The sequence below is a fragment of the Ctenopharyngodon idella genome, chromosome 15, assembly GCF_019924925.1.
Source record: "Ctenopharyngodon idella isolate HZGC_01 chromosome 15, HZGC01, whole genome shotgun sequence".
In the NCBI taxonomy this organism is placed as follows: Eukaryota; Metazoa; Chordata; class Actinopteri; order Cypriniformes; family Xenocyprididae; genus Ctenopharyngodon; species Ctenopharyngodon idella.
In genome coordinates this window covers 4,758,287-4,784,022 of record NC_067234.1, presented here as the reverse complement: position 1 = coordinate 4,784,022, position 25,736 = coordinate 4,758,287, and the positions used below count along the sequence as shown (strand labels likewise).

The window sequence follows — 25,736 nt, the reverse complement described above, 5'->3', positions numbered from 1 at the left end:
ACACTCCACACCTCTAACACACCTCAAGTCATCTTGGTTTGATCAATATCACTCGTCACACATTCAAGAATTCAGGCACACAGTGCCAATAATAAGTGTAAATGTGCAAGTCCTGACAAGATGTTTATTTCTCACATACTGAATATTCTTGGATAAATTAGAACTTATTTTGTTCTATTTTTGTTATCAAATACTACCTCTCTATTCATACATCTTTTCCTTTTTTCCTTCTCCAGAACCTCCTGTTCTCCTCTCAACCTCCTCCTCCCTCCAGTCGATTCTCTGTCTCTCAGACGGGCGATCTGACCATCACGGCAGTGGAGCGTTCGGACGGAGGCTACTACAGCTGTCAGGCTCTAAACATCGCTGGAAGTGTGATCACCAAAGCCCTGCTGGAGGTTACAGATGGTAAATGCAAAGACATTTGTGTGCATATATTTCCTTTTTTTTTTTTGCTACTTAGTTTTGAGGAAGTTAGTCCCAAAAGTTTTGTTTTGATTTTTGTTTTGTTTTGTTTTGTTTTATTCTGATTGCAATATATGAATTGCTCAGTTTTGCACTGTGAATGCATTACTCATTATATTTCTTTTATTTATTTGTAAAACCCAAAAGAGCCTTTTCCATATGGGAATTATAAGGATAAAAACAGATTTGTCCTTCACTACTCAGATTTCTGGCTGTTAGGTTTGTGTAGCCATGACAAATGCTTAAACAGATTATTTCAGCACAATACAGAATAAGAGGTGTAATTCGCCAGGAACATTTTGTATTCATAACTAATTTTACTAATTTTAAATTTTAATATTGTAACATTCTTTTTTTGTAAATATCATACATGATGTATGTGATGAAGGATGTCAGTTGTGAATTCAGTAATTTCTCTGAACGATTCGCTGACTAAAAGAGTCTGACTCAGCAGCGAGTTCATGAATGTTTTTGACTGAGACATTAAAAAGAACCAGTTCATAAAACTGGCTTAGTAGACATTGCTGCATGCAGAAAAACTTGCAGCATGCACTGTATAAAGGGCTAAAAGCTGTTTAATATTTGTGGCTGGACAAATAGCATATATAGAATTACCCATAGCAGATCTATACAGGTGGAGCTGGGGAAGGGGGAGGGTTTCAGAGAAACTCTATAGTGAATGCTAACCAGCTATTTAAATGTTGAGCTGCAAGCTCATTGGCTGCAGATGCGACATGAACCTATCAGCTTGTGCTATGTAGTTAAAGGATTAGTTCACCCAAAAATAAAATTTCTGTCATTAATTACTCACCCTCATGTTGTTTCAAACCTGCAAGACCTTCGTTCATCTTCAGAACACAAATTAAGATATTTTTGATGAAATCTGAGGGTTTTTTTTTATCTTCTATAGAAAGCAACAAAATTACCACATTCAAGGTCCAGAGAAGTATAATTTGTATGCAAAAACAAAGCAAAAGTAACAACTTTATTCAACAATTTCTTCTCTACCCTGTCAGTCTCCTACGCAGTTGACGCAGTGAATGCAGTGCAGCACTTCCATGTTTATGGAATAAAGTGACTATTTTTGTTTTGTTTTTGCGCACAAAAAGTATTCTCGTCGCTTCATAACGTTAAGGTTAAACCACTGTAGTCACGTTGACGGTTTTAATGATGTCTTTACTACTTTTCTAGACCTTGAATGTGTTAAATTCATTGCTTTCTATGGGTGATTAAAAAAAAAAAAAACCTCTCGAATTTCATCAAAAATATCTTAATTTGTGTTCCAAAGATGAACAAAGGTCTTACGGGTGTGGAACGTCACAAGGGTGAGTACTTAATAACAGAAATTTCATTTTTGGTTGAACTAACGCTTTAACAATGTAAATATCAGTTGAGTTGGTGTCATCAGCCTGCGCCATCATGACAGAACTTATTAAATCAAAATCCTATATGCAACACAAATAACAACAATTTTAAAAGAAATCCATGCGTTACCCCAACATTGATTACTTTGTATTAGGGCTGGGCGATTTAAAAAATAAAATCTAGATTTTTTCAGAACAATTGACCGATTTTGATTTTTTTTTTTTTTTTTTTTTTTTTTTAAATGTTTAACTATTCAACTTAAAAACTTAACTGCAATATGATTCAAGTAACATTTTCTTTATTAACCATCTGGTTAAAGTTCTAAAAATATGCATTAAATATGACAAACTTATCTTAAACATCCTATATACTCAGAAATAATTTAAAATAAAAAAATCCTTTAATAACTTTGCTCTTTTCCCATTCCACTGCCCGCCTTTCATTTTTTCAACACAATAAAGCATTTCTGAGTGAACAGCCGCTCAAGACTAGTGATGCATTCTACGTTCATAGAGCGTCACATGAGAGCGGTTAATCAGGCGCGCCGGCGCCATCATGTGGTCGGATCATTTTCTTCTCTTAACGGTTATCATTGCTGTATTGTCAACGTCTAATTGTAACGTTTGCTAACATTTTTATTCAAAATCGCGATTTCTCGTATAAAAAAATATTTAAATCGAGGCAAAACATTAAATTCGAATTAATCGAAAAAAAAAATCGGAAAAAATCGCCCAGCCCTACTTTGTATGCTCAAAATAGTAAATAAGACACGTCAACAGAATAGTGACAGTTCAATCTCATCCAATATAATCACCTGTGAGTCTATTAAAAAAACACCAAAGCAAGACAAAAAGAAGGAGAGTGAGGTAAAGAAAGAATAATAACAGTTATTTTAGCGCCTATCTGCTCTCTGGCCTCGCTCTTACTGTGGGCACGGATCGTAATTACAGGTCACCGCCATGATGATTCAGTAATTACAACAGCATCGACGCGGGGACACATCCGTGCATGTGCGAGCATGTCATCTGATGCATAATTCATGCCTTTGATGGTCCTTACAAAAGTGTAGTACAGCTTTGAAAATTCGCTGTAGTGGCGGTTATGCAAATTGCAGCCGCTTAAATGGCAGTAATGCTTCTAGCAGTGTCGAACCCAATCATATGGACGTAAACATCACAGCATTTATCATGCAGCCTAGGTCTTCTGTGAGAGAGAAGAGGACGCGCGGGGGGTGATTTTAATAGACGTGGCGTATTTCTGTGTTTTAGTGTGGTGATGATGGCTGGTGTGTGAGGGAGATTTAGTGCTATTGAAATGCTGCCGGTATTAATTGCTCGTCTCTAGTTTGGCTTCATTCTTCTACTGCTGTTGACTGATTAGAAAATTGCTTCCAGTTGAAAAAATTGGATTCCATCTCTATTTCTCTCTCTCGTTCTTAAAACATGTACTCAGCTCGTTTGCTGCCAGACATTCCACTCTCACATGCTCTTTTTCCTTGGTTACATTTATTTTTATTTGCGTTCTTCGTTCTCTTTACCTCTGACCGTACACGCACTCGCTTCTGTGGCTCTTATAAATTGTGGAAGGAGGTATTTTGGATTTTGGTTTGGAGTACAGTAGTGTTTCATTATAGTTATTATAATGATATTAGTAGGTCTGGGACAGCTTTAAAACTCTGTCTTCAAATGAGACCAATATGTCTGTGTCTCGCTCTGTCTCACTCTCTTTCTCTTTGTCTCATCCTGTCTTTCTCTTGTTTTTTAGTTTAATGCATTTTAGTGGCATGATAGATCATTTACATTCATAGTGCCAAACCATTTGTAGCTTAGCTGCATGCATAAAAAATCATTTTATTTTATTATTTTATTTTATCAGATGCTTTTATCCAAAGTGACTTACAAATATAACAAAATGACTCATTTTAAAATGATATATTTTATTTTATTTATATTTTTTAATGATTAAAAACTACAACACTGATTTATTTTTTTTATTTTACTATTATTTTATTATTATATTATTATTTTATTTTAAGAGACTTACAAATACAACAAAGCGATTCATCTTAAAGTGATTGATTTTATTTTTTATTCTTTTATTTTATTTTAGAAATAAAGGCAATGAAAAGAAAAAAGGAAGAGGAAAAAATTTTCATAATTTTTAATGATTATCAGAAATCGTCTGATTTATTTTATTTTAATATAAGTGAACATTAGGAATGCTATTATTTTGTTACTATTTTTATACTCTCATACTATTATATTCCTAAATAAGGCAGTGATTGGTTTCTGAGGGTGTCTCTTTCTGTCTGTCTCTTTCACAGTGATATCAGACAGACCTCCACCCATCGTCCGCCAGGGTCCCACCAACCAAACCGTGGCTGTGGATGGGACGGTGGTCCTGGGATGCCAAGCCACCGGCACGCCGACTCCCACCATCCTGTGGAGGAAAGATGGGGTTCTGGTGTCCACCCATGATTCTCGACTCAAACAACTCGACACGGGAGCCCTGCAGATCCGCTACGCTAAGGTACGGTGGCTCTGAGGGGTCGGGACTACATCAAAGCCTGACATATTTATCATGCAGATTAATGTACAGTAACAGGGGACATGACTCCGGTTCATGAGAACCATTTCCTTTCATGGATTTATAGCTTTGTAACTCCTTTCTGACCCCTATGATGCATTAAAAAGGCTCACGTATGGAGGTTTGAGCATGTGTTCGTTTGGTGCACCAAACCAACTTGTTCTCGTAAAGTACTGTTTCCCTTGTTCGGTTTTCCTTAGTAACAGATTTTTTTATGGAATTTTCCATTCCAAGCACACCACACAGAACAACTATTTACAGGGAATCGTGAGCGGTTGTGTTGTGCCGCTCGTCTCAGACTCAGCGCCTCTCTTTTTTACTTTTATTAATATTTTATTCATGGAGGTTTCTGAATGCGGCAATATGGTTTATCGGATGCGGTTAACTGCTGTTTCTTTCTGAGCTGAAGTTGGCAGATCTTTTTTTGAGCAGTTAGCTGTTTTATTCAGAATATCTGAGACAGCACTGCAGGATTCACTGACAGAATCAAAAATCACAGCTTCCCTTAAAAAAATACTGTTTCTCGAATTCTTTTTGCACATGTTTGGGTAACATTTCCGCAGATTTACCACATATTATTGTCCCAACTGTTGGCAATGTGACTTTTTATTAGTTAATTTGTTTATTAGCTTATTTTTATTAACCTTATTCACAAGTTCATTACTAAGTATTGAAAATAGTTTTATTTTATTTTGATCATTTTCATAAACTAAAAAATAAACATAATTCAGAGGAAAAACAAGTTTATTTTTTTACCCTATTGGCATTTTTTAAGCATAAATCTCACTAATTTCTCTGAAAACAAGACTTAATGGTGCAGTAAGCCATTTCTGAAAAATGCTGTTAAAAGTGGATCAGACCCAGGACCAGGACACACTTGTAGCCAATCAGTAGTAAGGGGCGTGTCCACTCATTAGGGGGAGGTGCCTGTGTTGCATAGCGTGTTTGTGAATTTGGGGGAGGAGCTATAAATATCAGGGTGTGATACTTTTGGGTATGGGCGTGTTTGCTTTGGTGATTTCAAATATCAACAGCGTTTCTCAGAAATTGCTTATTGCACCTTTAAAATCTCATTAATATTTCATATAGTACATCATATTTCATACAGCATTTTGCTTCTCAAGTAAATTTATCTTGTTTTAAGGATGTTTAGATAGTTTTTATTAAAGGATTAGTTCATGTTCAAATGAAAATTAGCCCAAGCTTTACTCACCCTCACCCTATAAAGCTTGGATGCGTCAGGATATTTATTATTTCTCTGATTGTCTTCATCAGAAAGAAGAAAGTCATATACACCTAGGATGGCTTGAGGGTGAGTAAAGCTTGGGGTAATTTTTATGTGAAAATGGACTAATCCTTTAAAAAACTAGACAAAAACACTATTTTTTGATTTGCTGCCTTTTTTTTTTTTTTTTTCTTAAATCTTTGTTTCCAGGTTTAAACTAGATTTTGTATCCCATATTTTGAGTGTGGTCTCGTACTTTTGGGCCTCACTGTAAATAAATAAAAAAATACAGATACAAGGGTCTAAAAGTATTGATGCAATATACAACTATATTGATATATTATTAAACTTCCTTAAAGGTACAATACACTATGCAACTTTTTTTTCAAAATTAACAAAATTGAAATAAAGAATCAATACATCAATCCTTCTTCCAAAACGTGTTTTTGTCTTACCCTGATTCAAAATGGTTAGCCTGTTACAAATGTTTATATTTTAGACTCGACAGGATGGTTTTCGTGGGAAATTGCGTATATATGCGTCACTCGCCCGTGCGTCTCGTCATAAATAGAGAAAAGTTGCTTCGGCTACTTTGACACGTGTCTGGTGTGGGTGTGGCAGAGGTTAGTTGATACAACGAGTGAGAAAGGTTGACATGGAGCAGCTAAATCTGCAACCTTCAGGGAATCACACATTTTAAAAACCAGTGAACAGAGGAGAGTCTGATGGCAAAAAGAGAACGCGACAGAGCTCGTAATAAAACAAGAACCAACATTAGCTTGGTTTTTTGGAGATTTAAAATGTCATAAAAGGAGATGGCATTTGTATTACTCAACAGGTGAGTAAGGTATTTTATTGAACAGATAAATTGCCATATGTAGCTCTCTAACAGTGTTCATTGTAAAGCATTATTTATTGTGAAGGGTCATTTCATTATGGTTGTTGTAGAGCTGTGCTGGAATTTATTTTCAAGGAAGCACCGTGTATATAATGGGTAAAGCTACAGTAACGTATTCAGCTAGTCAGCTTGAGATCCTTTCTCTCTAAACTGGTTATATCTCTTAAGCCTTGTAGTGAATGTTTTATGAGCAGTAGGATCACCATATTCATCCACAGAGTCACACAGAGCCGAAGCACAACCAAAACAATGTTCTTCCGCAAAATGCATGCGTTGTTTTTTAACTGTTAGAGGGCCAAATGTTGCATAGTGTACCTTTTAATTATCAAAATTTGATAATGATTGCAAAACAGTCATAATATCTTTGCATCTTTGAAGGTTTGTGCTTTTGTACATGTGTGAGTGAACATAGACATACATGTGTGCTATGCTCCATAAGACAGGCTTTCCTTTCATCCCTCACTACAGCACAAACATCATCTCACACACAGACGGCCAGTGTTCAGAGCCGTCAGTCAGCCTGCAGGTTTTGATGTGCGAACACACACTCCCGCTGTCACCCCCCATCAGCAGCGTGGAGCTACACATACCCTCCGAACGTGAGCGAGGGGGAGGGGAGCGTTTCCTGTCACAGCACACACACACACACACACACACGAACACCCGGGTTCCCCTGCACAGGGGTCAAAGGTCCCCGCAGTGTGGGCTGTCAGAATGCGACTTTAATTAACGTAGATGTCTCACTTGACGACGTCTCGCTTCTTTTAAAGAATAGAGGAGAGATAAAGCGAAACGAGGAGATGCGTCTCTATCTGTTGCGCTTCGGGCGGTCCGCATTAATGAACATGTCATTAAGCGAACACATGCACACCAGTAGCTCAAGATAGACTGTCTATTTCTGGGGACTTTCATACCGCCTGTGAAAACTGACTGACGGATCGGTTGACGTGTTCTTAAATGTGTCCTTTTTTTCCTTAAGATATTAGCATACGCCAACACCACATCATACAATTACTATTATTGTCACTCTTTTCCAAGAAAGCTATGTCTAGGAACATACATGTAGATGTTCTTATATATCTGTCTGTCCTTATTTTCTTTCTTTCTGTTAATACTTATTTATTCAGGTTACCTAGTAAGTCCTCCAATTTTCTTTTCAAATGTGCAGAAGTGGTGGTGCAGAAACTGCACACATCACCTTTAAATATTATATTGGTGTACAACCATCTAACAATCTTCTAAAAAAGCAGCTTTTCATACATTCTAAATCGTAAATATTGCGAAAACATCTTCTGAATGTCATTTTAACATTTTAGCAACGTATGGCAAATAAGTGAGCAAAAAAGGCATCTTCAATATAAAAACGATACATTGAATAAACGTCTCAATGAGGTACACATATTGTGTGTTTTTGTGTGAAATGAAACAATATTGCTTCAAACTATAAGTTATTTTGGAGCTGAATGTAGGAAAAGCATTAATAATGTATATGCATATATTTGCATTCATAGAGGTTTTTTTTTCTTTCAGCTGGGAGACACTGGCATGTACACCTGCACCGCGTCCACCCCCAGCGGAGAGGCGTCGTGGAAGGCTTACCTGGAGGTGCAAGGTATGGCCGAGAGACAGACTGTAAGATAACAGTGGAAGGCACTGAGAAACGAACGGCAGGAAATTAAGTTTTAAATTGAGTTTGAAATTAAACCTTCGTCTGGCTGTAATTGGTTTTCATTGTTTCTTGATGTAAACTTGAGCTGCTGCACTGCCCAAAAAAAAAAAATTATAAAAATAATAATTTTCTTTTTCAGTGTTTTTGTCTTGTTGTCCTATAAATAACTGAACATATTTAAAGCAAGATACATTTATATGCTAGTGTGTGTGTGTGTGTGTGTGTGTATATATATATATATATATATATATATATATATATATATATATATATATATATATATATAAAATGAACAATTTATGAACATGAATGTAATCACATTTCTGTTTTTTGGTGTAATCCAGAGCAGTTGCACAGGATGACATGCTTATGTGTGTGTATGTGGCTTTCTTTCAGAGTTTGGCGCTCCAGTTCAGCCTGGCCGACCCACAGATCCAAACCTCATCCCCAGTGCCCCTTCCAAACCAGAGGTCACAGACGTCAGCCGCACCTCGGTGTCTCTGTCTTGGAAGCCCAACCTGAACGCTGGAGCCACGCCCACATCTTATGTGATAGAGGCCTTCAGGTGACATCATCAGTGTTGACAGTATACTTATTTGTCATTGGTTGGTTTGGTTGTACAAGCTTGTGTTTTACAAGCATTTGTAAATACAGTTCACAAGCTAATGGGGGTTGTGTAAATACCAAGTCCATTTGCTGCGGCATGTCATAAATAATCATACCCATGTCCGTGCTTTCCTGTAAGCCGAGCGTTTTGCGGTAACCTCGTTGTTTGGTATAATGTTTGTAGTAACGATATTTCGATATAAAGTTTGGGCTGCAGCAATTTGCAGGATAAATACTCATGTTTGATTTGTGTGGTATGGACGGCAGCCATGCGGCGGGCAGCAGCTGGCAGACGCTTGCAGATCACGTGAAGACAGAGAGCTTCGTTCTAAAGGGTCTGAAGCCCAGCGCTGTCTACCTGTTCCTGGTGAGAGCGGCCAATGCGTACGGCCTGAGCGACCCCAGCCCCATCAGCGACGCTGTCAAAACACAAGGTCTGTTAACCTTTGACCTCACAGACAAGTATCCTGTCATGTGTTTTACATTTTTTTTTTTTTTTTTTTACATTAATTCATTGCTGTTTTGTGTATTCTGGGGTATTTGATTTGCATATATGCTTGTGTGTTTAGAAACGTATATGCATGTACTATATATTTTTTGTGTGGTTTGTATTTATGCGAGTAGACATCCCACCAACCAGTCAGGGAGTGGACCATGGCCAGATCCAGAGGGAACTAGGAGATGTTGTCATTCACCTCCACAATCCCACAATTCTCTCATCATCCTCTGTCAGAGTCCAGTGGACTGTGAGTGCCGCCACATTTTCTTTTAAAGGGACAGTTCACACAAAAATGTAAATTTAGTTGTCACAATCAGTGTTGGGGAAAGATACTTTTTAAAAGTAATGTGTTACAATATTGCATTACTCCTTAAAAATAAACCAGTTATGTAAAAGTTACTAATTACTTGCTAGTTACTAATAAGTAACTAGAAAGTAATATGTTACATTACTTTTGCGTTACTTTTTCACATCTGGGCTGGGCTTGCTTGTTTATTTTTAATAAAATAAAAAAGTCCTATTTTTGTCAATTTAAAGGCCATTTCACACCAAAATTGAAATGAATAAGTCTCAGGCTGAAGGAAATTCACACCTGTACAGTAGAGGGCGCCGCTCAAACAAACCTTTTAGCTGTGCTGCCATTCTGGATTGCAGAAGAATAGGACGCAGGAGAAGAAAGTTCAACACTCTTACTTTAGCAATAAAAAAAAGAAAGTAACAGAATTGTGATGTTTATCTAAAGTCAATTTTGCTAATTACGTTGGTTAATAAAGTGAGATTAAATACATAAAGTATATTTGTGTTATTTAACAAAGTTTTCATTTCATAGTTTTTATTCCTTTTTAGGAATACTGAATCTGTTTTCATGCAAGTGAAATGAGTAAATGCATGTTCACATTTAGTCTAGAACTACAATAACCATCATGTTTACACACAGTGCACACAACACCTCTGCACTTACTCACGATTTCTCTCAATATGGGGACAGGAGAGCTGTCTGTCAATACATAGTAACTTGCATTACTTTTTTGGAAAAGTAACTCAGATATTTTGTTATAAAATTAAAAGTAATGTGTTACTTTACTAGTTACTTTTAAAAGTAATCTGATTACTTGTAATCTGCATTACCTATAATGCGTTACCCCCAAAACTGGTGAGTCACAACTTGGCACATGAAATTCAGTTTCTCAGTAATTTTTTTTATTATTATTGTTTTCCAGTGAAATACTGTATGTAAACATCCTCAAAGTAAGATAAACAGTGCTTACTTGAGAATCAAAATTGTGTACAATAGTAAGACTTATTTAAAGAGAATTATTCTTCAATGAAGTTAATTTTTCTTAACTCACTGACTTTTTATCTAATTTTAATCATAAATTTCACGTATTTTGTGGTAGTGAACAAATTAATGAAGCGTTAATTATGTGTTCAAACATCTGAAGTTGCGGTTAAATCCGTACTGACTTTCACGTCACAAACACATGCACACAAACAGAAATATTCCCAGCATGTTTGTTTTTAGCATTTTGGGTTGTTTGCACTTTATACGTATTTAATCAAAAACAGCTGAAACAACATCTGCTTTTATTGGGGCGGATCAAGAATTGATTAAAATCTTTACAAGCGTGTACAATTCTCCTCCCTCCACAGCCATATGGACTGATCCCAGTGCTGAACACCTCTGATATAAAAATCATATAAAAATACCTTCACATAAAAAGTCAAATCTGAATCTTTAAATTTGATTTTTACACATTAAATCTAGAATATGTATTATAAGTATAAGTTCCCCTTACTCCACAACAAATTCAATTTATCGATATTCAGAATAGAACATAAGTGGTAGTCATTACAAAAATGTTTATTATAAATGCCTAAACAAATTTATTTAAATAATTTAATATTTATTATTTAAATGAAACTGAGTTACCAGCAAGTCACAGCATGTTTTAGATGACGATAAAGTGACTTAAGTTCTGGAAAATATGGTATATATTCATCTTCATTCATTGTAACCAAAGTTATAGTAAATTATAATACTTACCTACTTTATGTTGATAAAGATGTCTGATAATAAAGCATAGTTTAGCTAACCATACACAAAAACTAAAAACTCGCTTTCTTTAGAGCTTCCTAGTGTCCTAGTCATGGGTAATGCTAATGTTAATTAATAGCAGGCATTTAAAGACATTCAAGTGGTTTTGTCCTTAAATGTTCTCATGTTCTTTCCTCTAGGTGGAGCAGCAGTCTCAGTACATTCAGGGCTATAAGGTGATGTACCGGCCGTCCCCTGAGGGTGCTCAGCAGCGTGTGGAATGGGCCATGTCTGAGGTTCGAACCCCAGGGGAGCACAGCGCAGTCGTCCCCCAGCTCAAGAAGGGCGTGACCTATGAGTTCAAAGTCCGACCTTTCTTCAACGAGTTCCAAGGCACCGACAGCGACATCAAAGTGGGCAAGACCCTCGAGGAAGGTGAGGAGAGCTTTCCGCCCATCTGACCATGTGCTCTGTGTGCTTTATAGCTTAATGTCCCATGATTCCTTTCTCATTCGCTTCACACAAGTCAAATGTGATATGACAAATGTGATTTGCAGACAAAATTTGAGTCAGATTTTTGGCAGTTGCTTGGCTATTAAAATGACTGCTTAGATGTTTTGAAGAACATTTGTTGCCTTGCATGTGTGAATATTTGGCTTGCGTACAAGTCCTAATTGTGACGTTAACTCGCAACTTTCTCACAATTCTGACTTTTTTTTTCTCACAATTCTGTCTTTATTTCTCACAGTTGAGGGTTTATATCACACAATTCTGAGAAAAAAAGTCAGAACTGTGAGGGGAAAAAAAGTCAGAATTGTGAGATTAAAAGTCACAGTTACTTTTTTTTTTTCTTTTTTTATTCAGTGGTGGAAACAAGCTTCCATAAGTTTATAATACACAATATAATATATTTTTTACATTTATTTAATTAAAGAATAAAATAAAAAATGAATTAATAATATACTGTGTGTATGTGTATATATGTATATATATATATGTATATGTGTATATATATATATATATATATATATATATATTTCTTTTTGTATAAATATAAATTATTATAAATATTTTTTTATATTTATATATGATATTTATATTCACTCGGCGAATTCGAACACTCTTGCTTCCTGCGTTTGCACCTAGGTGAAATGTATAGACATTGGTATTATTTTTGGGTTGTTTCGATCACATTTACAGGCTACATTCTGGCTTCCCGCATGCCCACGCAGACGTCTGGCGTAAGAAAGACGTCCGCCTGCATTCAGTAGTTCTCATTTATGTTAACGTGTGGTCTGTGGCCCATGAGGAAGGGCAAAGCAGTCCATTTAAAAAGCTTCACGAAAGCCAAGCAGCCAACGAGAAGCCAAAAACCGAAAGCTCAAACAACTGCTGTGCTAATTGTTCTGAGGGTGTGTCTGTCTGTGGCTCTGGAGAACGGCAGCGATTTGGTTTGCTCCAACTTCTCCTGTCTGTGCGCCTGTTTTTGTTTGAAACACAAATTGAAATGACGGCAAACGCAAAACAAATGTTTCACTCCAGGGCTTTGTGTTAACATTCATGTATGAATTAAGTGGATAATAGTTATGTGAAGTACAGTGACAACATTCTGAGCTCAAGTAGTCGTTCTGCTGGCATCTGGCACTGTGGGGCGGCTGAATCATGTTGCTTGGCAGTCGCTGCTCATTATTTAAGTGCACTAATACTGCTGAGTATGTACTATTAAAATGAGTGCTTACATGTGTTTCGGAGAACACACACATATACACAAGCTACTGCATGCAGACGTACAGTATAGTCCATATGCATGTGTACATAATGCACACAAGTACATGTATGATGCGTGAAATCTGCATAATTTAAGGTGTTAAGAACACGTGTATATTGTGTGTGTAACATTCTGCTCGTGTCTCTTATCGCAGCGCCCAGCGCCGCTCCCAGGGGGGTCACTGTAACAGGAAGCGGAGACAACGGCACAACGATTCTGGTATCCTGGCAACCGCCCCCAGAGGAGGAGCAGAACGGCGTGGTGCAGGAGTATAAGGTACGAACGAGAGGAAACAGACAATGAGAGAGGCAGACAAAGAGAGTGTGAAAAAAACAATAGAATGAAGGATGGAAGTAGAGGAAGGAAGTAGGAAGTGGAAAAGGAAATTATATTTACTGGGTTACAGTCCATTCATTTTATGATGTGCTGGTGAATGAATGGAGAGAGTTTAGAGGATATTGGTTTGATTTTCTTTGAGGGGAATTTAGTTGTTGTGACATGCTGCCACCTAGTGGTTAAAATGGGGTGTTACCACAATGTTTGCCAGACAGATGTGCTCATAGACAGGGTAGAGGGTCATATAGGGTACTTTCAATATCCCGGTTAACAATATGTCAAAACATTCCCTTACAAGCATATATATATATATATATATACACACTATAAAATTGCCATGTTTTATTGGTGGTCTTTTTGACAAAATATCCTTTTGACTGATTAGTAATGTGCCACAATGTTCCCTTATGAACACGCTACGTTATTTTTCTTAAGATGATTTCGTTTAAGGAATATAAATTAGATTTTTATTTGTAGTCGCTTTGTGGCTTTTAGTGTCTGTTTTGCTAGTATGTACAATCGCAATATGACTAGACATACAATTATAATTGCAGCAGCAATTTCCCAGCGTACCGTTCATTCTTTATTCTCTTTCTGCATGTCTTTATGTGCTTTTCTTGTCCAAACAAGATAACAGAGCCCATCTCATACGATATTCCTCTCAAGCGCTCAAATTTTAATGGGTTTGCGGCGTTTCAGCATTTAGTTCGTAGGCCGCGGCTGACGGGAAGAGGCGCGGTTTGAGTCGTTCAGTCCCAGTTAATTTTCCAGGTAAATGTTTTCAGGCAGTGTAAAGGAAGCTAGTGAGTAATTTCATGCTTGTTAAATTGGGTGGAGGAGGATTTTTCGCTAATCACTTTTCTTGCACACTTATTTTTTTCTGCCCCATTGTGCCTCAGGAGAACTTTAGAACCCTCAGAACGTCTTTTCTGGTTACCTCACTTTCTCTCTTTTTTTACACTTTTTTCCCTTTCGAAGCCTTCGGGGATATCTAAATCTGGTTAGCGTTTCTGAAAATCGGGACGTCAGCATTGAAAAACATGTAAAAATGCATTTCTTTTTTCTCTGTGTCATTCAGTAGAGCTCAGTGTAGATCTGTGACCCTATGATGGAAGTTAGGCGGTCAGAGAGGGGGCTATATCACATTTCACTCCAGTGAATGGGCCCCCTGCCGGGCCTGTGATTGTGTTAGGGTGAGGGTGGGTGATCCAAGCTCTGGTCACGCACAGGGTCGCACACACACTTTGACGCTCATTTGGACGGCACGGCTGGCTGAGCTTCCCAAGAGGAGAAAACAGGCCAGGGTTCACTGCGCGCAATCAAAACAAAGAAAACTGCATTTTCATGTTAGGGAAAAACAGGCCTTTGACATGAAGACGGAATGTCTGTACCACAGATAGGGAGTGTTATTGTAGGTGGTGAATCTTGTTTTCATGACACGTTTCGACTTTAGCGCTACATGATAGCGTGTGAATTTATGCAGGACGGCAGGGTTGCCAGGTCTGCATAACAAAACTAGCTCAATTGCCAATCAAAAATAGTCCAAATATCAAAATTCAAAATATGCCATTCCAATACCTAAAATACTTATTTTATAGTCACTGTTATGCAAAATAAACACCACTATGTCATAGTGATCACAAGACATAGTAATCATTGGTAGAATATAACAATTTTCAATACAAACATTTCAGTCAAATATAATTTATGCAATATGTCAAACCTTTAACCCACGGGGGTAAATCAACCTACGGCAACAGTTTAAAAGTAGCCCAATTCTACGTGAAAATTGCAGACTTGGCAACGCTGGCTGACGTAATGTTCAAATTGATTTACTTATCAGCTTTGAGGAAACTAGTATTATTTTAAGGACAGTCATAATTTCCAGACAAGAGATATTTATATAACATCAGATAAAGTTAGTAATTTAGTGAAACAAGTTATGTCTGTTTGTATAAACAAGAGTTGGGACACACTTAACTGAACTGATGCTTTTCATGATCTTAAAAACATTTTGATCAAAATGTGTTTAAATGCTTGAGATTAGTGTTTAGACACAAATATAATAATAATATTACACATAGGACACTTGACTGAATATTAAAAATAAATTAATAATTTTACACAAAGGTTTGGACACACGCCTGAATTTATGCTTCTCTTGATATTAAAATATTTTGTTCTAAAGACTCATTTTAAATGCTTGAAATTGTTTTTTTAGACAAAATATAAATATATTTTATATTTAAAAAAATATAATTTTACACAAATGTTTGGACACAATTCTTCTAATGAACGTAAAATTATTTTGTTCAAAAGACGTGCTTAAATGCTTTAAATTAGTTATTTGTTAAAAGTAAATAATAATAATAAATCCTACATATTAGAAGTTTAATTAAAGTTTTGTTTGTTATTAAAACAATAAGTTTAAGTAAAAGTTTTAAAGGGTTTTATTAAAAATGTGCAAAATAGTTATAGTTTTGACTGGTTAGTCTGTGTTAGTATCACTTAAAAAGGTTCTCTCGTTCAGATCAGACTTGTTATTCAACATAAATAATTTTTTATTAAGTGCTAAACACTTGTCTCCCATCCTGTTTTCTTTACTTTTCCTCCCTCAGATCTGGTGTCTTGGTAACGAAAGCCGATACCACATTAACCGCACTGTGGATGGTTTTACATACTCTGTTCTGATTCCCGGCCTGGTCGCAGGGATCACGTACAAGGTTGAGGTGGCAGCCAGCACCGGGGCCGGTCCCGGGGTGAAGAGCGAGGCTACGTCCTTTCAGCTAGGTGAGTCAGACCGGGTTGTTGTTTCTGGTTAACCAAGATGCTCGACCCTGCCTGACAGCTGTTGTTCAATACTAGCAGCTAAAGAAGAGCACAATAAACAGTTCATTCTCTTGAAAATGGGTTACTGAAACACAACAAACTCTCTAATACAGCTACCGGCCCTTTTTAATGCCCAGCTGTGTTATGTCTGGAAAGGTTTATGATAATGGCCATTATTTGAGCCCTCTCTTTAAAAAATGTACCGTTTACGCTTGTGAATGGCACGGTTGTAACTTGCCTTGTGGTTAGTCACCAAAATGTATGTAATTTACAAAAACAACCTTATCAGAGTCCTCATTCTCATCCGAGAATAAAAGAGATGTCACGTAAAGTGTAGTTTAAAGCCTTTGATAGCTTTGAAAGCTTATTTCTTCATAAATTCACCAGCTTTAACTTGTTCAGCCTCAGGACATCGGTGAAAGCAGTTAAATTGCACTAAATGGAAATGATTGTGACGCAGCCTGGTGTTGTGCCAGTTTATACAGGTGGATAATAGGCCATCCTTTTATGTAAATCTGTTTTTAATAAGATGTCAATCACAGTGCCTTAAAAGACTAATTTACAGTCAGATGTTTGACAGAAAGAGATTAAATAGTATATTGAAAACTTGCTGGATGCACAGAGAGACACATACATTAAAGTACACTAAGAAAAACAGTTGATCGCCTTGTTCTCAATTGTAGAATGAGCTGATTTTTAAAGGGTCATAAATTGAGAAATCAAATTTTCCTTAGCCTTTTGACCAATAAGAGGTAATTTTACTATAAAATATCCTGTAAGTTTCAGAACTCAAAACTTCCTTATTAGTCCAAAAATGACTTCTTTCGGATTTTACTCAGCATGATATAGTAGTGTGACAAAAGACCGCCTCTGCAGAAGAAGATCGACGCCTACCTCTACATCATTGCCTCTTTAGCCCCGCCCACCGATTCACGCATGTCATGTAGTAGTAAATCCAAAACAAACGCAAACACAGGATTACTCGAGCAAAAAACCATAGAGACATCTCTGGATTACAAGACGTATTATTATATTTCACAATGTTACTGTTTTTACTGCTTTTTTTATCTAAAAAATGCAGAGACTTCTTTCAAAAACATAAAAAAAATTTACTGACCCCAAAATTTTGAATGGTAGTTTATATAGTTGTCTGCATGTTTTAGAGTAACATTACATTGCATTCTGGGTAACACTAATACTTGTCCCACACTGAAAGTTGTTTGCTAGTACAGAGTTGAACTGTAACTTCACAAACAGATCCGCAGTAGATTTTCAGACAGTCTGTTTGCTCCTGCATTGAAGTGCAGTGTGGGATGAATGAACTCTCGAACAGAGTGACTGATCTGCTTCCATTCACCGCCGCCGATTCCCCTGCTGAGTGTGCTTCTGTGGCCTTACACCGAGGTATAAAAGGGCCACTGGAAGCAGAGGATGCTGGTCTCAAAAGCATGTGTCACACCGTGGGCTTTCTTGCATCTCTGCATCCTACGCACCTGTCCTGGCCTAGCTTCTCAGCAGAGTCTCCGTCACAACCAAACAACAAACAAACCTCAGAGACAGGAAGTACAAAGGACAGACTAACAAAAACGGAGCAGGGATGAGGAAGAAATGCTTAGGTTTCAGAGGAACCTGTTTGCCCCTGGCTGGAAAAGAAGACAAAAAATTGAACATAGTAAAATGATGAAAGTGATGCCCACATGAAACAGGGGGGAAGAGGAAAAGATGAAAACAAAGAAACAAGTCAACAGAATGAAATGTCTTTTGGGTCGACAGCCCTAGTTTCTCTTTAATGAAAAGAAAAAAAAAGAAGGGAAGTTGCTTTTTTTGGTTGCAGACAGACAGTGTCTTGTCATTCATAATTTATTTTTTACATAATAGATAAAAGCACCGAACATTCCATTCTAATTCTTATTCCAGTTCAAAGTCCATTTTTAGCAAAATTCAAATAGAATTTATAGAGAAATGAACAGCACTAAATAAAACATTTTTGTTGTTGTTTTATGTTTAAAGTTGAATTATGGCTTTTGTTCATAATAATTATTGTTGTTAATATTATTATCCGTAAACTATATTCTGGGTTAGACAAGTTCTGACATGGAAAAAAATATTGTTTATTGACTTCAATTGTCTATTATATTATTTGACTTGAATACTAAATTTATCAACTTTAATTGTCAATGCATTTTTTTTTATTTATTTTGGAACTGGATTGAAAAGTACAAGTCATTTCTTGTGAAGTTGACAGCATGCCGCAGGTGTATTTAACCTGGAATATTCTAGTTTTTGTATCAGTGATATGGTTTATATCAAATATTTTATGAACCTCTCAATCCTATATCTCATTTCTCATTGTCTTTATCTCAGACTCATCAGGTCGTGTTCTTCCACCGCCGCTGGACGATGAGAATACGATTTCTCAGCAGATCTCAGACGTGGTCCGTCAGCCGGCTTTCATCGCAGGCATCGGCGCAGCCTGCTGGATCATCCTCATGGTCTTCAGCATCTGGCTGTACCGCCACCGTAAGAAGAGAAACGGGCTCAGCACCAGCTACGCCGGCATCCGCAAAGGTCAGTCCAGTCACACAGGTTCAGATGTTAACTTGATTTTTCTTTTAGCGCTGTTAATACTATACTACTGATTTTACTGTCTATTCACATATAATGATTTAAAAATAGATAAAATATAACATGAGTAAGAAGTTAGTCACTCCAACCTAATAATTATGAGTCCATGAGCTTTCATTAAGAAGGCGTGACATGTGTCTCAAAGAAAAGAAATCCAACTGATCTTTTAATATAGAGTTTGTGTGTTCATGTGTTAGTCAGAGGCAGATGTTTCACTATCAGCTACTCTTTCTTTCTTTCTTTCTTTCTCTAGTAATGTCTCTGGTTTAGTGTTTGGCCTTGAGCTGTGCAGCTGCTTGTGTTTTTCTCTGTAATCTCAGGTTTAATCCCAAACGTCAGGCTCTTTTATTAAAGCTAGTATGAAAATACTCAAGGTTTTGTGACTTAGTCCAGTTTTCTTAAATTAGATAAGTCTGATCCCTTCACTGCCATAGAATTTTTTTTTCTTTTTTTTTTTCTGTGGTCCGGTATTTTAAAAGGCCGTTTCCTCTTTCGACCCTGATGAATCACAAAAGATCCCTTACAGTCTGAATTCAGAGCAGCTTTTGCTTTCTTTCCGTTTTCTCCTTCATTGAAGAGATGACAGAGATGGTGAACGGAACAATGCTGTTTTTTTTTTCCGATGTGTGGTAGCTAGCATGTCTCAAGGACATGAAGCTAATGGAATGTTTATTGGCAGGAATCTAAAGGAAAAGATCCAAGCCATTCATTAGCGTTAGCATTCATAGACTCCCAAGGCTGGGCTGCATTCAAGTTAATTGAACGTGTCGACCACAAGAGCACAAAAAAGCCAAAATGAATATGTCCATTTTTCAAGGTTGAGAGCACCTGAATTCATTTACCAGGATGACTCGACAACATCTTGTTTCAACAACTGCATGAGATTGACAGGCAGCTTTTAAAGAGACATTCTTTCTAAATGTTAGTGGAATTATATAAAACATCTTAGACTAGTTAGGCTTAACATTAAGGATTACATGTGGATATGTGCTTTTATGACTTGCAAACTTGTTATAAGACATGTTATTTAGTCTAGTCATCTCCTAGTCAAGTTAGTTGTAACCATGTTATCTGTCTTGGAAGCTTAGAATCAATAGAATTGGAAGCTTGGGAATATATATTTTTTTCCCAGTACACATCCAGCACATCCACCCTGATTTGTGGATGATAGTATAAACTTACGTTTTGCAGAAGGTACGTCAAAAAGAAGTGTCTCTTTGTGCCCGCAAGTGACTTTTGGCACCACAATGGGCCTCTGTATTGGTTTTAGCCATGGTTTCCCACTTCCTGTATTGCTCTGTAAGCCACAAGAATCCACAGGTTGCCATGTTTGAACCAGTAGCTGCGAGTTTCTTAAGCGTGAACGTGTTTGAGCAAAGGTGGATAATAGTAAACACATGAAGTGGTAATCTGTTTTCCGGGTGGAACGGGGTGATGCAGGCAGGGCGGCTGGGAGAGATGTATAATCTTGCAGTGTGTCTGTCTAAGTATGTGCGTTTACCTGTGTATGTGTGATAAATTGTTTAAATACACAGATCATCCCCAGACCTCCTAGATTTTGATTTACTTATCGTCCATCAAATGTTCTTTTTCCCATGCTGAATATGGCCTGCCAAGCATCAGTCTACTTCTGCTTCAAAACCTCAATGCATACAGGATACAATCATCAAAAAAACAGGCCAATCTATTAGACTCCTCTTTTCTCAGAGCACTGCCAAGAACCAGACGAGCGCAGCCGATAAACGTGACATTTGAAAAGGACGGCAGCGGCTGACAATTTTAAAGGTTGTTTTCCCGTAAATATGCGAAGATGAGAAGGTGAAGACAGCAGGTGTTGAATTCTGATGTATCGGTGTAACGCTGCCAAAGAACAATCCTGACGGCATCACGCGCAACAGCTTCCTGCACGGATACTTTGATGTTTTTGATGGGCTGTTTATTATGAATTCTGACCCCATATCGCTCAGATTGATTCAGCCGTGTTCATCTGCTTATTGGAGCCTTTGATCAACATGAAAGAAACTAGATTTCAGATCAGATCGAGGCCATGTGTTATAATAGATTTAAGTCAAAGTTAATAAATTACCCTGTTAGAGTGCAGCCTGGCACGAATGCTTGCTTTAATTATTTAATTATATATTTATTTTTTATTATTATTTAACTATATTAATATTAATATAATTTTAAATGATTTGCTATAATAATATTATATAATATAAATTAAATATTATGATTTATTATCATGCTTAAATTACATTTAGTGGAGCTTTTGTATCAGTATCACTATTGATACTGTAATCGAATCGAATGATAAAAATTGAGGAGGAATTCTATAGATTTACAATTAAGCCACATATAGGAACCAGAATATAGTTGTGTGTATATACTGTGTATATATATATATATATATATATATATTGTTATATTGTTAATTATATTATATGTGTGTGTATGTGTGTGTATGTATATGTAAGTCTTTTTACTTTGGCGAGTATAAGCGACCACTCTGAATTCCCTAAAATCTAGATATCAATATTTTCTTCTCTCTGGGATAGATATATGCAGCAAATCAAACACAGAAACCCACAACTGTAAAACCACAGAGTTCAGACGACAAGGAGAAAGAAATTAACTCTATTTATGATGAGGTTTAAATGTTCTGAGTAATTGGTAACAGACCTGTTACATCTGAGACTGTAAAAATATGCCTTACTGAAAACTTTTTCCAATAACTGCATACATAGTTTAATGCACAGTTCTGCTATGATGAATATTTAATTTTCGAATAATAATTCTGAATATGAATCTGATGAATAATTAATGCATTCTTTTTCTTTCTCTTTGTTCTGTGTCTGCAGTGCCCTCCTTCACCTTCACCCCCACAGGTAATCACACCTTCCTCGCAGCACATATGCCCATAATTCCCACAATCCCTAGAGTGTGACGACTTCCTGCCCATTGGCGTTGGAAAGTGCACTGCAGTATAATGTGTTTCAGCCAGTGTAATGAAGTGTCCCTCAACACTCACTTCAGTCACGTTCGTTTTGCCCAGCAGAACTCGAAACAAATATGACACCAGGCGAAGTGTGGGAGGTACGGTCTCTCTTTAAAAATACATCTCGCCACAAGAAAGGAACCCCAGTCTGAGGTTTACATGGATAATCAAAGAGAACTTCAGTCGCACGGACTTGTCAGCATAAAAAGAAGTAAAAAATAAAAGACAGAGAGGGAGAAAAATGCTTAAAGAGAAGAGTGCTTGACTAAAGAGGGCTGTTAGAACTGGCAAAGGAGCTGATCAAAGCGCAGGCACCCACCCTAACGCTGGATAGGAAGCTGTGACATCAGAAGTTTTGTGGCCAATTAGACAAAGAGAGGAACTGGCCTAGCGTGAGGATTGAACTCAGATGACTTTTACATACCAGAGAAAGACACTTAGACCCTTTCATTATTTTTCATCTCGTGCAATCTGTCTGTAACCGCTGTTGACTCACCTAGTTTTGGGATTTTTTTTATTAAAGGGATGAGAGACGAGAGGGGTGGGAAGGATTGAGAAAGAGAATGCTTGTTTTTAGTAGCAAATGCAACCAAGCAAGCTTTATTTTCACACGTTTACTGGCTTTAAACGAAACACCAGGGTTGCCAGGTTTTCACAACAAAACCTGCCCAATTGCTTCTCAAAACTAGCCCAAAACCAGCCCAATCGTGTTTTGGGGGGATCCCCTGGTAAAATTCGCATTCCAGGGGCTAAATATCATGTTATTTGGGGTTGCTTGAACCCGCGGACATGAAAAACAACCCGCGGCAACAGTGTAAAAGTAGCCCAATTCTGCGGGAGAACCGCGGACTTGGCAACACTGATGAGGACTTGTGAGATATGAAAGAAAATATACAAGCTTGGATGAGCATTCTTAGCTTGAAATAGTTCACCCAAAAATTAAAAATCTGCCATCATTTATTCATCCACATACTTTTCCATGACTTGTTTTCTACTGTGGAACACAAAAGTAAATATTTTAAAGAAATTGTCTTTGCCTTTAACAGCTAAATGTTTAGATGTTTTCCATGTTATTTTTTCTTCATTAATGTAATTTCTTTTATCTCCAGTGGCCTATCAGAGAGGAGGAGAGGCTGTCAGCAGTGCAGGAAGGTGAGATGTTCAGAAAAAATACACATTTCGTTATTTTACACCTTAAAATACTCCAGTTAATATTCATCAGAAGCCAACAATGTCCATGTGGAGGGTGTGTACTGTAGTGTAGTTGCATTTTATTGACACTAGGGGGCATTTTTGTCTTTGCAAAGAGGCCTTTGGAGGTTGTACGTTCAGACAGAGTCCTGCAGAACCCAGATGAGACAAAAGCCCTTCATTTCTACCATGTTAATGCAATAATTTCAATTCATTTAACCATTTACACTGGTGCATTGTGTGCATGTAGGTGCACCCATGCTCGTGCAGTTGTGCATGTGTGACATCTCTGTCCTCGTTTGAATAGTTGCAGACGATACTTAGTGTGTCTTTCCCTTTATGTTGTCTTTTGGAGTCCAGCTTTTCATCGAGCAAGTCTTTGCCCTTGCCTAAATGAAAGGTTTAAGCCGTTTTTGAAGCTTAAAGAGTATGTTAGAAAAATACAAGAAAGAGACAGACTAACAGACTATGCTGCAGGGATAAGGCACGCACCGGGTGAAGAGGAAGCTACGTTTACTTTGAAGCATCATGTTGAAGATTCATTGCACAAAACCCTTTCTTTGATGCTCTTTTTGTCTTTGATGAACGTCCCTGAAAAAAAACCCTCCTTTATTTCTCTCGGTTTCCTCAAAATCACTATAATGTGACCTTGTTTTATCACAATAGCTAATTATCTAATGAAAATCAGTGTTTTGAAATATAAATATCTCATACCACTGACTTGAAACGGTTACTACGGCTCTGGGTGTGTTCATATACGAGTTCATCCAGAGCCTTCTCCAGCTCTTGAGATCATGGTGATTGACTGTGACACCCTGGCATGCGCTGGAAGCTCCAAGTCCTTCTTTTAGCGATGGCTTGGTTCATTTGTGTTTTTCTTTCCCAGGCTGGAGCAGCAATGTTCTCCAGCACTTGGGTAATCCACACAGAGATCTAACGGTCACGAGGCTTTAGGGAACAGTGTCATCAGCCATGAGCAACTCAAGCAAACACAATCCATTTAGCACAGATAGAGCCTAATGCCCTGAGAGATGCACTGGGATAGAAGAAGATGGGATGGGCTTCTTGTTTAAAGCTGAATTGTGTCTTTTTTGCTCCACCAAATGGAATAGTTTTCCCTCTGCCTTCCATTGGTCAGACAAACAGCCCAGCCCTAAAACTTATGCTATTGGCTGTTCCAACGTTACTGTGTTGGCCTCAAATGATTCCTGTCTGTATTGTCAATAAAAGTGACAAAAGTCTAAAATTCAAATTAAAACAGGACTTAATATTTCTGATCATGAATCATACCTTATACATTTACTATTTCTAAGTTAAATTTAGTAATAAATAGCATTGTGTCTGTGTTTTTCAGGCCAGGTTTATTGAATATAGGTGAACCAGCAACCCAGCCCTGGCTTGCAGACACCTGGCCCAACAGCTGCTCCAATCACAATGATTGCACTATCAACTGCTGCACCGGGAGCAACGGAAACAGCGACAGCAACCTGGCTACCTACAGCCGCCCAGGTAAGCGTGTGATTGTGTGTAGTAGTCTAGTTGTTGTAGTGTACAAACATCTTGCACTTCCAAAGATGTAGCATTTTAGTTTAAAATTCATGGAAGCTGATGTGTAAAGAAACAAAATTATGATTATCAATATTTAGTAAGCATTTTTATCTGAAGTGACAAATGAGGAAAAGAGTATGTTACTTATAAATGAGGAAAAGACTTGCTAACGACTAGCTAAACAGGTTTTATTATGGTAACTGTGACTAAATTATGTGTTTTATTTGATTTAAAGTAACCAATTACCATTAACGGTGTTCATTTCCCCCTTATACCACCGTGTTCGTGCAATGACATTTTCCTAAATCTCATTGAAGTTTCGGCTTGTTAATTTCCACTGAAGTTTCCAACTTGGAAGAAGTGGCTTTCTATTGCACCGTTCCAAGCAGGAAATTCCAAATTTCCAAGTTTAATGGAATGCAACATAAGTATTGTGGCCTTCCTTTGACACACAACTGTGTGTGATTTGTTGGAACGTGGACGTTTTAGGGAAAATAAAAGCTCCCGATATTGAAAAGGCCCTGCAGGCTGTAGTCCAGCTAATCCAATCAGCCACCTGATTTCCATACCGCCGTTAGAACCTTTTAATGCAGTTTCTCTAAGTGCTCGCTTATTCAGAAAACCAGGAGTAGATGCAGAGGTCAAAATAGACCTGAGAGAGAAAAAGAGAGGGCGAGGAAAGAGAAGGAGTGATGGAACACCTCCAGGTGGCTTTATTTCAGGAGTCAGCAAGTTACTTTACAAACAAAAGAACACCAGGTTGACTCATGAGTCCAAAGAGACATGCACACTGAAAGTGACAAAGTGGTGTTAATATACACAGTCACCCAGTTTTCACAAAGCAAGTCTTAGTTTGGAAAGCAGTGTTACTGTTGATCATTTAATGATATTTAAACGTCACTACAAGAGCTTTTTTGTTCTCAGATATCAGCTGGTGTAACTAATCCATTGGCTAAGAGTATTTCAATCATAACAACCCTTAAATGGATCCAATCCTTTTAGAAAATGTCTTTCTATTGAATATAAGAAATTTGCCACCATATTCATGGGTAGACCTGAGGATTAGGCTTTGTGTTTGTTCATACCATTCACAGAA

The 25,736-nt window shown here is 37.4% G+C and overlaps 1 protein-coding gene across 3 annotated transcripts in view; it reads left to right on the top strand.

The window, feature by feature from the left end:
- The window catches only part of robo1 (roundabout, axon guidance receptor, homolog 1 (Drosophila)), a 341,340-nt gene that overhangs the window by 302,364 nt on the left and 13,240 nt on the right, over positions 1-25,736 (top strand). For all 3 annotated transcript variants that reach the window (XM_051861495.1, XM_051861497.1, XM_051861494.1), the window contains 13 exons: positions 237-408; positions 4,154-4,359; positions 8,070-8,151; positions 8,605-8,773; positions 9,082-9,248; positions 9,439-9,560; positions 11,549-11,783; positions 13,271-13,392; positions 16,071-16,242; positions 18,646-18,849; positions 21,765-21,791; positions 23,011-23,053; positions 24,447-24,601. In XM_051861495.1, the coding sequence (XP_051717455.1) occupies positions 237-408; positions 4,154-4,359; positions 8,070-8,151; positions 8,605-8,773; positions 9,082-9,248; positions 9,439-9,560; positions 11,549-11,783; positions 13,271-13,392; positions 16,071-16,242; positions 18,646-18,849; positions 21,765-21,791; positions 23,011-23,053; positions 24,447-24,601 (1,876 nt within the window). The remainder of the gene's footprint in view (positions 1-236; positions 409-4,153; positions 4,360-8,069; positions 8,152-8,604; positions 8,774-9,081; positions 9,249-9,438; positions 9,561-11,548; positions 11,784-13,270; positions 13,393-16,070; positions 16,243-18,645; positions 18,850-21,764; positions 21,792-23,010; positions 23,054-24,446; positions 24,602-25,736) is intronic.